The sequence below is a fragment of the Nicotiana sylvestris genome, chromosome 2 (genome assembly GCF_000393655.2).
Source record: "Nicotiana sylvestris chromosome 2, ASM39365v2, whole genome shotgun sequence".
Classification (NCBI taxonomy): Eukaryota; Viridiplantae; Streptophyta; class Magnoliopsida; order Solanales; family Solanaceae; genus Nicotiana; species Nicotiana sylvestris.
Genome location: NC_091058.1, coordinates 35,496,082 through 35,509,418, shown reverse-complemented (window position 1 = coordinate 35,509,418; position 13,337 = coordinate 35,496,082). Strand labels below are relative to the sequence as shown.

The following is a 13,337-nucleotide window of genomic DNA, read 5'->3' as shown; positions in this document are numbered from 1 at the left end:
TATACACCTGATATATAATTTAAATATTCTGATATACGGATTCAGAAATTAAGAGTTGAACATTAATTAGTCTTTCAAATCTGAAAAGATTTTCTTGGCTTCTGTCCGTTGATTGTTGTTGGTGTTTCTGGATTTTTATCTTGAGTTTTAAAATCTGTCACTGGTTTCTCGTTGCTGGATGTTGGGTGTCGCTGTTGTTGTATGCTACTGAATTTCTGTTGATCTCCCTTTTCTTTTGCTTCCAATATCAGGTAAACAACTGACACGCTGGTTACTGTAAACTGAAACATGAAGCATGAATACGAAAAATGTAGAGTTGAAGTTTTAAATTTATTTTAATTATATTCTGAATTTTATTTGTAAATATGAATTATTTAGCTTACTCTAATCAGAATCATGTAGTTATTTAACATATATAGTGGAACATCTGACGATAGCTTAATGGACGAACTATCTATATATTGACTAAAAAATAAATAAATAGTGTAGTAACTCCGTCTAGTTAATTCGTTATTGTTGGATGATTACCATGTTTTAAAAAGCACGTTAGTTCATCAAACGAATAAATCATTCCTGAACTTATAGGAATATTGTTTAGTTAAATACTATTGGTTAATTTCAGCATGTAAATGGTTTAGAATTAAAATTAGATTGCTAAGTTTTTTTTAATTTGACAAACTGTGAACATGCCTAGTATAATGTAATTGGGTAGTAACATGTGAATAAGATGATCCAGGTCTAGTTTATGCCATACACGTTGGGCCTGGGCCCGCATTGGCAACGGATTGTCCTGTTTGCATCATTTTCAGATTTTATGAATCATATTCGAAACCCAACTATAATAACTCAAGCATGTAAATAAATTAAGACATTTTCTCTTTCATTTTGTAGAGACAAATTTAATAGAGAAAAATGTAGGCATTTTAGGATTGTCCTTTAAAAATAAATGAGATGAGCCTCGCCCAATAAAATGCACAAAGTGTGGGGCCCTCAATAAACGTTTAATTGAATATTTAGAATTCGGGATGGACTGTTTAGTGAAGTTCACTACCTTCCCCAAAGATAATAACGTGTTAGACTCTTTAGGCGCATTTTAATAATCTTACCTTCTTAAACTCGGGTGTGCATTTCATGCGACCCAAATCCAAATCCCAAAACATTGAATAAAATATGTTCCGGATTGCGGGTGCATTTCATGTGACGCAATCCAAAGACATGTTTTTTAAACGATGTTCACATTCCTTTAAAAATATAATAAAAGCGGTAAAGAATTAAAATTTGCATATGAGCTCATAATTGTATAAAATCAGATAAACAAGCCGAATATGACAGTTGAGCGACCGTGCTAGAACCACGGAACTCGGGAATGCCTAACACCTTCTCCCGGGTTAACAGAATTCCTTATCCGGATTTCTGGTTCGCGGACTGTAATACAGAGTCATTCTTTTCCTCGATTCGGGATTAAATTGGTGACTTGGGACACCCTAAATCTCCCAAGTGGCGACTCTGAAATAAATAAACAAATCCCGTTTCGATTGTCCTTTAATTGGAAAAAACTCCTTCGCCCCTCGCGGGGGCGGAAAAAGGAGGTCCGACACATCCTAAATTACTAAAATAGATGCTTGCATTAGTAATTTTCATATAATAAATTAACTTTATATTACTAATTCTTACATAATTGGGGTCTAAACCAAACCATCCGTTAGTGCTTCGAAATTCAAACAGTAGCTTGTCCGTAAAAGCTACTTAACCTTTTCTTACATTAAAATTTAACCATAAAAAGTTATACGTCCGTCCCCTTTCGTATTAACTCTAATAGCTTGTTTGGATGGTGGTTATGTATTGTTTTATAATATATGATATTATATTGCATTATATTATATATGTATTATTTTAATGAATACAACAAATAAATAGTATCATTTATTATTATAAAAAAAAAAATAAGGTAAGAAGTAAAATTATTTTATAGGAAAAAAATAAAGGTAAAGAATAAATTATAATTATTTAATAGTAAGGAAGAGCAATATAATATTAAAATAAGGTAATAAAACGTTCATACTAAATCAATCGTACATAATTTGACACCTTTTGTTATTATATAACGATAAAATTAATATTTTAATATAATAAAATTTAAGTAATTATAAAAATAAATATTTATATTTAAAATAACAATACAATAGATAACAATCTTCCAAACAAGATAGTAAAATATGACAATATGTTGAAATATGATTGTTTATATTCCACAATTGTTCTACGGTGGCGCTTGTTTGAAAAGTTGGTCAAAATTTCTTTCTAGACTTTCTTTGTTTGTATAATTGGAAAAACTTTGAGATTATTTATTTAAATCATATGTTCACACAATAGGCTAAACGTGTGAACTCACCAGCCGTTCCTCACTGCCACTTGAGAATTTAAAAAGAAACTACGACTAATTTTATTTTTTATTTTTAAATTGCCGTCGTTTCACATGTTATCCGGCGGTGGAAGGTTGAGGTCCAGATTTAGACAGTTGGCGGTGATGGTTGGTTGATTTACATCGTTAAAGTTGTAGTTTAGCACCGAAGATGATTCTGACTCAGTTCGGATCCCACACCCACTGACGCTATCGCCGCCACCTAAAAAAGCAACCGTCCCTCTTTGGCTACTGGGGTCGTGATGACTCACTTCAGCTCCAGTTAAAGCCTCTAAATACTGATAATCACGCGCCGACGGCGGAGCAGAACCTCTGGCAGCAGGAAAATGACGAAACTGATGATTCTGTTTCAGATACGTAAAACTCGCCGCGCTACCAACGGAGGACCCACCGCCGAGGTTGAGATTGTTCTGTTTCAGATACGTGAAACTCCCCGCACTACCAACGGAAGACCCACCTCCGAGGTTGAGATTCAACGGTGCCGGCGACGAGTCCTTAATAACTGTCGGAGGAAGAAAATTGGTCTTTGCCTTTGTACCGTGAAACTCCCTTGCCGCAGCATCATAGGTTCTAGCAGCTTCCTCCGGTGTATCAAATGTCCCAAGCCACACACGAGTTTTCTTGAAAGGATCTCTAATCTCAGCAGCATATCTCCCCCATGGCCTCTTCCTTACACCCCTATAATGTATTTCATCTGAAACTCCACCGTTCATATTCTCCGCTGCCGGAACCGCCACTGTCACCGCCGCATCACCCATAACATTCTGCGCCATCTGAAAATGGAGGATTGACAGAGAAGTAGTATACAACTGAGCAAAAAGAGTGAAGAAAGGAATATAGGAAAAGAGATAGCCACCACCTTCTTGGAATGAGAAGGCGATAAAGAAAGCGGCATTTGTGTTTTGTTGGCGGTTATTTCTTACTCTCTTCCTTCTATTATTTTGTCCATTATCAGTCATCATGTTCTATTTTTAAAGTATCATAGTTTAAAACGTTAAATTAAATTTTAAAGCCAAACTTTCGCTTTTGGACAGTAAAAAGATATTATATTAAATTGAAAAAATCTTATAAAAGCCATAATATAAAATTTTTGTGCTGGAAAACTAATTCAAAGTTGTAATAGGATACCTATATTATTTAGGATTTAGTTTATTTAATTCATATCTAATAGTAGGATTTATAGTAATATAGGAATAGGCTTTCATATTTTTAATTGACATATATTTCGTAATATTATAAATAAGGTATTACTAGCCTATTTTAAGTGTGGAAATATGTAAAGAAAATAAAGAATTGTAAAGAATTTCAGAGATTTATAATAAAAATATTTTTCTTTTCATTCCAACGGTAAGTTATACTAGTATTTAATAACTTAAGGCATGCTTATAGAGTAACAGTTAATATCTTCACATATAAATGGGAGTATTAAACTTAATAATATTTAATCTAAGTGACAACATTGGAATTATTCTTTGGTTCCGTTTGACCACTAACATGATTCAATAACGTAACTGCCTCCAAAGTCCAATAGCTTTATTAGGTCCTTAAAAGCTACTCCACTTTACCTTTCTTTACGTTAAAAACTACTTATCCTTAAAAATTTATATGGAGACTCCAAAATACGAGTACACTACTTCAAAGTATGGCGAAACCCCATGCACCAATTTGTCACGTTAGCTGATACTGAAAGACAAAACAGCCTACAAAGGAAGCAGTGGCGGTGCATGAGTTTATGATTGTTTCAACGGTGGCGCTTGTCGGTAAAATTGCTCGAAAATTTTCTTATACTTCTTAAAGTTGGTTTGTTTGTGAAATTTTTTACAAACAAAACTTTGAAAAAAAAATTGATTAACAGGCTAATTTTTGCAGACTAGGGATTTTTGTTTTCTAATGAATTACGAGATGCTCATAGCTATGCTATTAAGTTACAATATTTTTGTGGCCCTGTGCTGTCGTCCGGTTTAAGTTCAATATGTTCGTTTTTACGTTATATATGTGCATTTCTTTCCAGAAGAACAAGAGTGTAGTATTGGAGTTTTAGATAAGCTTTAATTCAGAGATGAAATTGGATTTTTCATGGTCATATGACTCGTATCTGTTATTTCCATACTCTATATATTCAGTGTCTATATAGTGGTTATTTAGCTGTTATTAAAGGAGAGAGACGTTTAATATTACTTGCTGATTTCAAGCACTTTTCCAATGACATACTCCCTCCTTTCCAATTTAGGTGAACCTATTTGACGGACACAAAATCTAAGAAAAAATGAAGACTTTTGAAATTTATGGTCCTAAACAAGTCAAAAAGGGACTCAGAGTGTTTGTGTGGTTATAAAAGCTTCTCATTAAGGGTAAAATTGTAAGTTTAAGCTAAATTATTACCAAATTTAAAAAGGAATCATTCTTTTTTGAACGGACCAAAAAGAAAATAGGTTCACGTAAACTGAACAGGAAGTATATAATTGTTCTTCTTAGCAGGTGAGTCCTTTAAACTCTCTATTTTTTGTTTATTTGTTCATTATAATATTATTGCTCTTGTATTCCTTACATGAACGTACAAAACTTTGCTAGCTAATTAATTTGTCAACCGTACTTCCCTTTTATTACTTTACTAGTTTTTGGACACTTGCAAGCTTAAAAAGTACAAGGTCAATTAGCAAAATGTGTGACCAAATTGAATGTCATCATAGTTGATCCATTTGACACTTGCCAAATAACAACGGTAAAAAGAAATTTAAAACCCCTCTATCATGCACCACAATTCCAAAGTTGTCGTTCTTTAGTAATTTTATGCTCTTAAAATATCCGAGGCAAACAAATATACTATACAAAGCTAAAATTTGATGTTATTTTCACATCAACGTTTTCAAATTGCCCCTGCCAATAAGAATTTTACTAAGAAAATAGCAAAATTCTCATGTTAACTATTCTAGGCCATCATATGCCATATTTCTGGGGGGGGGGGTTAGGGAAGACAAAATATTATGTACAAAAAATGAAGCCCTAGAGCAAACAAAAACTACAAAAGCTATATAAATTACATACATATTTTGCACCTCAAACAAAATTCTGGCTCCTAAATCCAACTCCATTAATATCAAATTAGCATATACTATGTAGCAAGTTCATAATATTCACAAATTGTAGTCATATAAGCCGGAGCATCATATGTGCAATCGATTTTTCTTTGATATTATAGACCTTTAGCTTTTTCTAGTAGCTACAAATTCATAAATTACTTAAATGATATATCATGGCTTCTAATCCGATAGTATTAGCATAACTAAAATTTGCTATATGCGGAGAATACATATTACCAATTCTGAAGATAGTAAAAATACGATAAATTATTTATTTCAGAGCTCTATTGCCTTTTGAATTGTTGTATTGATTAGCATACTACTGATATAGAATAGTTTAAGTTCATAAAATATGATATACAAATACGTAAAATTATTCGCAAATACTTTTGTAAATTTAAGCGGCTTAGGAACATAAAATTTGAAATAAATAATTCATCAAGACATTCATGACTGTGCACTCTAATCACACACACAAAAAGAAATGGTCATATTAAAATTATAATATATATATATATATATATATATATATATATACTTTCTATATAAAACTGTCTAAAAAATTATTAGTAGAAGAACGAAATCGGCAAATATATGTACCTCCATCAAATTACTGCGTCGACGGAGAAAGCAACTAAAATAAAGAATTAGGTTTGGGAATTCAAGAGAAACCCAAGTTGGATGATCAAACTTTTCAGGAGTTCATATTTAGTAGTTTTTAATTTATAATGATACTTGATGACTTGAATGGATAAATGAAAAGTCTAGGAAACTGAAGTCTTTTCATCTTTCACTCTCTTAAATGTTTTCTCCTTTAATTGAGTACTGAAATGTTGAGTAACCTTTTTTAAAATGAAGGTACAATATCTGAAGAGTAATTTTATATAATGATTAATCTTCTGCAAGAGGTGTGAGATTCGGCACTCCAAAATATCTGTTTCACTTACCATATATATATATATGCTTCCTTAATAGAAGAGCCAACAAATAATAGTTATGGATAATGAATAAAATAACAATTATGAAACATCATAAAATGAAAGACGATGAAGAAGAGGATATATATCAGTTTGTAGATTAATATGATGAGATCAGTTTCCTTATAATTATTCGTAGGAAATTCATGAAGAGGTGAGTGAAAGAAGAGGAAAAGATGCATTTGTTTAAAATTTAATTTATTAATATATAGATTAATTAACAAATCATTGTGGGTTCTAGAGGGCAAAATGGTCACTTAATTTTCAAAAAATATTTTAGTAAAATAACTTTACCTAAAAGTTTTCATGCTTATAATATAGTATGATTTTTTCTATTTTTTCATCTTCAATAATATAATGAGTATTCTCTCCTTTTTTGTTGTAATGGTACGGTTGGCGCAACCAAAAAGTTGGTTTGAAGAATGGTGCTATAGAAAAAAAAAAGGTAGTATCGTTGAATGACGATTATCGTTAACTCAAATAGAAGAAAAGGATTTCTATGTATTACGGGTTTGGACTTTTACCTAGGAAGCTACAGGTTTATCATCTCTTTTATTTCACCTTTTTTTTTTTTTGTGCAAAATTCTGGATTTTAGGGGTAGGTTTATTACCACTTTTTGCTTCTATTATAATTGGAGTATCCTATCTTGCTGGTTTTCCGTTAACCTTAAAAGAGAGATAATAGAAGAAAATTTCAGATGAATCTTAAGCTTTATTATTTCTTAATCAACTTTGAGTTTAGTGATATTGTATTATCGATTCTATATTAATCATCTTAATAAAAATATGTTTGTATTAGATGGAAAAGTTATTTTTTCATATCACCATTCACAATCAACTATTTATTGTGATTAATTTAAAAAAAATGTTATCATAACCTTCAGAGGCGGATAGAATAACTTCTTTTTTTCATTTTAAAAAGCTTATTCTTTTTTGTAATATTTTTATTTTATAACTCAACCTCATTACTCTACAGTATTTATGTAATTTTTTAAAATTTTGATTCTATTATGGAATAAAAGCAATTTAGTAAAACATGAACAAGAAATAAAAGCAATTTAGTAAAACATGAACAAGAAATAGAGATAGAGAGAAGGAAGAGATTTTCTTCTTCAATTGTGTGTATTTTCCTATCTATTACAAGGCCTTTATATAGGCATGAAAAGTGAAGAAAATATGTCATGGAATATGTCATTGAACATAGAAAATATGTCATTGAATATGTCATTAACCATTTGAGAGAAAGATCATGGAGGAAGAGTAGACATCCACCATATTTTGATTTTTATCATAACACTCCCCCTTGGATGTCCATAAATAATGTGCCTCGTTAAAACCTTATTAGGAAAAAACCCTATGGGAAAAAAATCCTAATGAAGGAAAAAGAGTACACATATTTAGAAATACGACTTTTGGTTGCCTCGTTAAAAACCTTGCAGGGAAAACCCAATGGGATAAAACCTTGTAAGGGAAAAAGAGTACAACGCGTATTAACTCCCGCTGATGAGATCATCAGTTCACATCGTTGAGCCTTCGTATCCCAATCTTGTACACTAGTTTCTTGAAGGTTGACGCCGGTAGATATTTGGTGAACAAATCAGCCATATTATCACTTGAACGGATCCGTTGCACATTAATATCACCATTCTTTTGAAGATCATGTGTGAACAATAATTTAGGTGAAATGTGCTTTGTCCTAACTCCTTTATGAATCCTCCCTTTAATTGGGCTATGCATGTTGTATTTTCTTCATACAAAACTGTGGGTAGTTTATCACACTTCAAACCACATTTGTCTCGAATAACATGTATAGTAGACCTCAACCATACACATTCTTGACGTGCTTCATGAATAGTAATTATCTCAGCATGATTAGAAGAAGTAGCCACGATTGATTGCTTAGTCGATCGCCAAGATATGACAGTGCCACACATTTAAACACATAACATGTTTGAGATCAAGTCTTGTGTGTATCAGATAAATACCCCACATCGACATAACCAACAAGATCGGTATTGCAATCATTGCCATAAAATAAGCCCACACCGGTAATCCTCCTTAGATAACGCAATATGTGCTTTATTTCATTCCAATTTCTCCTTGAGCGGAGCTATATCTTGCTAAGACATTAACTGAAAAAGTTATATCATGCCTTGTAGTGTTAGCAAGATATATTAGCGCACCAATTACATTAAGATATGGTACTTTAGGACCAAGAAGCTCTTCATTATTTTCATAAAGGTCGGAGTGGATCTTTATTTATATCGAGTAATCTCACAACCATCGGGGTACTTAGTGGATGTGTTTTATCCACATAGAAGCTCTTTAAAATCTTTTCAGTGTATGCTGATTGAAGGACAAAAATTCCATCTTTCATATATTCAATTTGTAGACCAAGACAAAATTTTGTCTTTCCGAGATCTTTCATTTCAAATTCTTTCTTTAAACAGTCTACTGCTTTAGGAAGCTCTCCGAGAGTTTTAATGATATTTGAATCATCAACATACATGGTGATTATAACAAATTCAAATCCATATCCTTTTATAAGACACAAGGAAAAATTGAATTATTCTTATACCCTTCTTTCAACAAGTATTCTCTCGGGCGATTATACCACATGGACCCTGATTGTTTCAATCCATATAAGGATTTTTGAAGCTTATTTAATAAATTTCTTGGAAACCTTAATATGCTCCAAGACAATTTAAATCTTTCAATGATATCCACAATACGCATATCAAGTTTTTCATATATTGCCAGATTAAAACCTGAAGTGAATATATCCACTATAAGAGAACATGTCTCCATATAATCAATGTGAGGATATTTACTAATTTTCTTGTGCCACAAGTCGTCTTTATGTCTATCGACTTGAACCTTTCGCACAAGAACACATTTATACCTCAATTGACTTTATACTTTCAGGTGTTGGACTATCCGTCCAACTTCACATTTTTCAAGTGAAGTCAATTTCATTGCGTATTTTTTATTTGGCCAATCTTTTATCCGTCCAAATTTCATGACAGATTTGATCTCAAGATCCTCGTCAATATTAATCATATTGAGCGCTACATTATATTAACAATATCGTCGACAATCATTTTATGTCGGTTCCATTATTACCCAATAAAGACATAACTTATTGAGATCTCTTTATTTCATTATTTTCAGGTACCTGAGCCTCTCCCATGAGGTCTTATGAAGTGTTATGTCGTGGTGCTCTTCTAGGGCACTTGCCTCCTTATTATGACCATTTTGAATATTTGCCCCTCTCCTTCTTCAAGGAGTTTTATCTTTGGAACCGATTGGTCTGTTACACTTCATGCGTGCCATAGACTCTGTCCCTCATGGACTTTATTCTATTTGGAGCATTAGCAGCTGAAATATGACATTTAGCTTTGGGTCAGCAAATGCGTCTGGCAATAATTTGTAAATGAATTATCACTTGAACTTCAAGTTTATATTTTCTTGTACGAGGATCTATATGTATTCATAATAATTCATTTCACGTATCACTTTCTCAGCTGCCCATTTTCTCCCCCTAATGTTGGGATCACCAACACATTTCCCAACCATCTTTGGGAACTCATCTTTGTGCATTTTGGTGGCATAATTAAATCATATAGCACATCCATATTTCTATATAGAAATTATTTGGTTCCTGACCCTGAACCGATTGTGATAGGGAGAAATTTTTATAACTTGGCTAGATGCGTACAAGTGCTGCTGTATATTAAATAATAAATCTCATACCAAATTTCGTTTTTGGGAGTTTTGTTCTCATAACCAATGATTTAGCTATAATTGGAGGCATACAATTTCTGCTAAACCAACTTGGATTTAAACCAGTATTATTAAGATAAATCATCATAATTTATATTCTGGAATTGTGCTCTAATAATTTGAGCAAGCAATCTTGCAAAAACCAAACTGCAAGTTGATAACAAATGCACATGTGACCATAAAATAGATGCATCTATTAAAATCATATAATAGTAAACGGTCCACATGGCAGGTGACTGGGCCCATATATATATCACCTTTTATTCCTTCCAGAAATCAAAGGATTCAATCCCAACCTTTAACTGGTATATCATGAGAATAAGCAGCACAAGAGAATTCTTGAAGAATCTTCTATTCTTCAATATGTGTCAATGTAATTCTTAATTAATTTTTCGCATCATAATTGAACCGATATGGTCAACCGGTCATGCCAATTAATATTTATTTTAGTAAATCTCTAGTTTACTTGTGGCATATGATTCCAGCATCATGCTTATATTTGTGTAGTACAAATAGAAAGAAGATCGGGTAACCTTTCATATTTACCCGGTATGATTATAGAAATATGAAGATATTCAATCTTCCTTTCATTTATAGTCTCAATATGCCAATCACTTTGACTTATATATTTGAAAGTCAAAAAGTTTCTTTTGAGACTTTACAATATCAATGTCATGAATAAGCTTATTCATCCGGGTAGTAACAAATTAGTTTTTCCAGAGTTCTTAACAACTTTTGTACTACAAGATCTTTTATCATACCATTCATATGGTAAATGTCTCCTTCACGGAGAAAATTATATCATAATAAATTGTCATGGTCAAAATTATCATAAGCAAAATCATTTCTTGCTTTAATTTTGCCTTTAATAACTTTTATAAGGCATGACAAAATAATATTTGGCATATCACATGTACGCAACCGATGACATATTCATGTAACGACACAATAATATTTATTCTCTTTATTTTACTCAAATCTCCCTTAGAGGTGAGTTGTGTGGTATTCATATAATCATGAATTGCATGTCTTTATTCATTGCTTTTATCACATATTGCCACATTCAACTTTAGGAATGGGTTTGGATTCTCAATGCTTATCACAAGTCACATTCTCTTCAAGGAATGGATCATAATCAGCGACGTGCTTTATTATTTTCATACCAATTTGATGGTAAGCATTGCCTTCACATTTTGAAGGACTATTTTGAGAACCCTTATTGTTCTCCTTTTATAATCATAGTGATGATTATTATTATTTTGATATTTGGAACGCCCACGTTCATTGTTCAACCACTTGTCTTCATTGAAACTTATTATGCACTGCTATCACATTCACTTCAAGAATGGAGCAAATCAAGTGGGACATTTTTCATGCCTTTTCATGAAAAATATATTATTTTTCTTTAGTCATCATTATATCATCAATATGGTACATTGGGACTCAAACCCAATGTCTTACCAATATAAAGGCATGTTAGGCCATAATAAATTGGGACTCAAACCCAACTCTTATCATTATGGAGCATCAGGACTTGATCCCAATGTCTTATCCCCAATCAATGGCAAAATAGGCTAAACAATATTGAGATTCATTCTCAAGCCTTAATTTCAATCACATGCCAAGAAAGTTATACACAACTAATTTGCAACTTAGCAAATCAAATTTACTTTCTTAAATAAGTGTACAAATCTCAAATCAACGTAAAGCTTTTATTAATTATTTGTAGCATCTATATGAAATACAATCGTTTGTAGTCAGAATATTTCTTCTAAATTCTATTAGAGTTTAAAAGGATCATAAAATCATTGTCATAATATTTATTGAGTCTCTTTCAAAAATATTGTTGTTTTCAGGGTATACCCTACCTATTGGATATGATTTATCGCCATGACTTTCGTTCACTCAATTCAACCAAGCAATTAGTGAATAAATTTATCAAAAGTACACCATATAGGTAACAACACATATATAGTACTAATACATAAATTCAGCATTTATATTACCTGAAAAGTGACATTATAGGTAACAACTTACCAGTTGTAGCTTGTGCATCATTCATATAAAATACTTAAAAATGGTAAGTCAGTAGCAAGCATCAAGTAGGTCATGGATACTCAAAAATACCTCTTCTAGTAGTCATACTAATCATTGTTTGCTTTCAAATGATACGACCATAAATTATGAAGTATACTTTCTCAATAGCTTTTGAAGTAATTAATCAACCTAGATAAAGATGTGAAGTATTTCTTGTTTTCTTCAAGATGATTTATGCTTTTAATCAATATGACCAATTTTATTTTATTTTTTATTCCTTTTTTTTGTACTATATGCAAGTGTAAAAATCCAAAAGGAAAAAAAAATATTCATCCAAGTAAAAGAAAATGTTAAAAGCGGCAGGACAGATTGAAGATAGTTAACACATAAATATGCATAAGACAATTTATATAAAATATCCTTGGTTACCATGACATGCATCATATCAACAATTAACTGCTACTATGATTTTAACATATTGAACTTCAAAAATTTTATTTCATTCATGTGATATAAAAGATGTAATATTAATATGTGCTTATGCAATACAGGTGTAGTACGAAGTTGTGTGCATATGAGATTTTAAAGGAATGACAAGTATAAGATAATCATACTTTCTTACATTTCATTACTTACCATATCTAGTTTCACTTTACATTTAACCATATGATGATATGTATGGCTTCTAATTGTAATCTTTCTGGATGTAGGAAAATTTTGTAGATATATATATAAAAATTTTGTAGATATATATATATATATATATAATTGGTTAGAGACTCGTGCTGATAACGTGTTATGGAATAAAAGCAATTTAGTAAAACATGAACAAGAAATAAAAGCAATTTAGTAAAACATGAACAAGAAATAAAGATAGAGAGAAGGAAGAGATTTTCTTCTTCAATTGTGTGTATTTTCCTATCTATTACAAGGCCTTTATATAGGCATGAAAAGTGAAGAAAATATGTCATGGAATATGTCATTGAACATAGAAAATATATCATTGAATATGTCATTAAGCATTTGAGAGAAAGATCA

The 13,337-nt window shown here is 31.6% G+C and overlaps 1 protein-coding gene across 1 annotated transcript; it reads right to left on the bottom strand.

Annotated features, from left to right (window-relative positions):
- Nucleotides 1-2,324: 2,324 nt before the first annotated feature.
- On the bottom strand, nt 2,325-3,376 carry LOC104248710 (ethylene-responsive transcription factor 8-like). Its single transcript, XM_009805012.2, has one exon. The coding sequence runs from the start codon at nt 3,193-3,195 to the stop codon at nt 2,473-2,475; it is 723 nt and encodes a 240-aa protein (XP_009803314.2). The 5' UTR covers nt 3,196-3,376; the 3' UTR covers nt 2,325-2,472.
- Nucleotides 3,377-13,337: the final 9,961 nt, after the last annotated feature.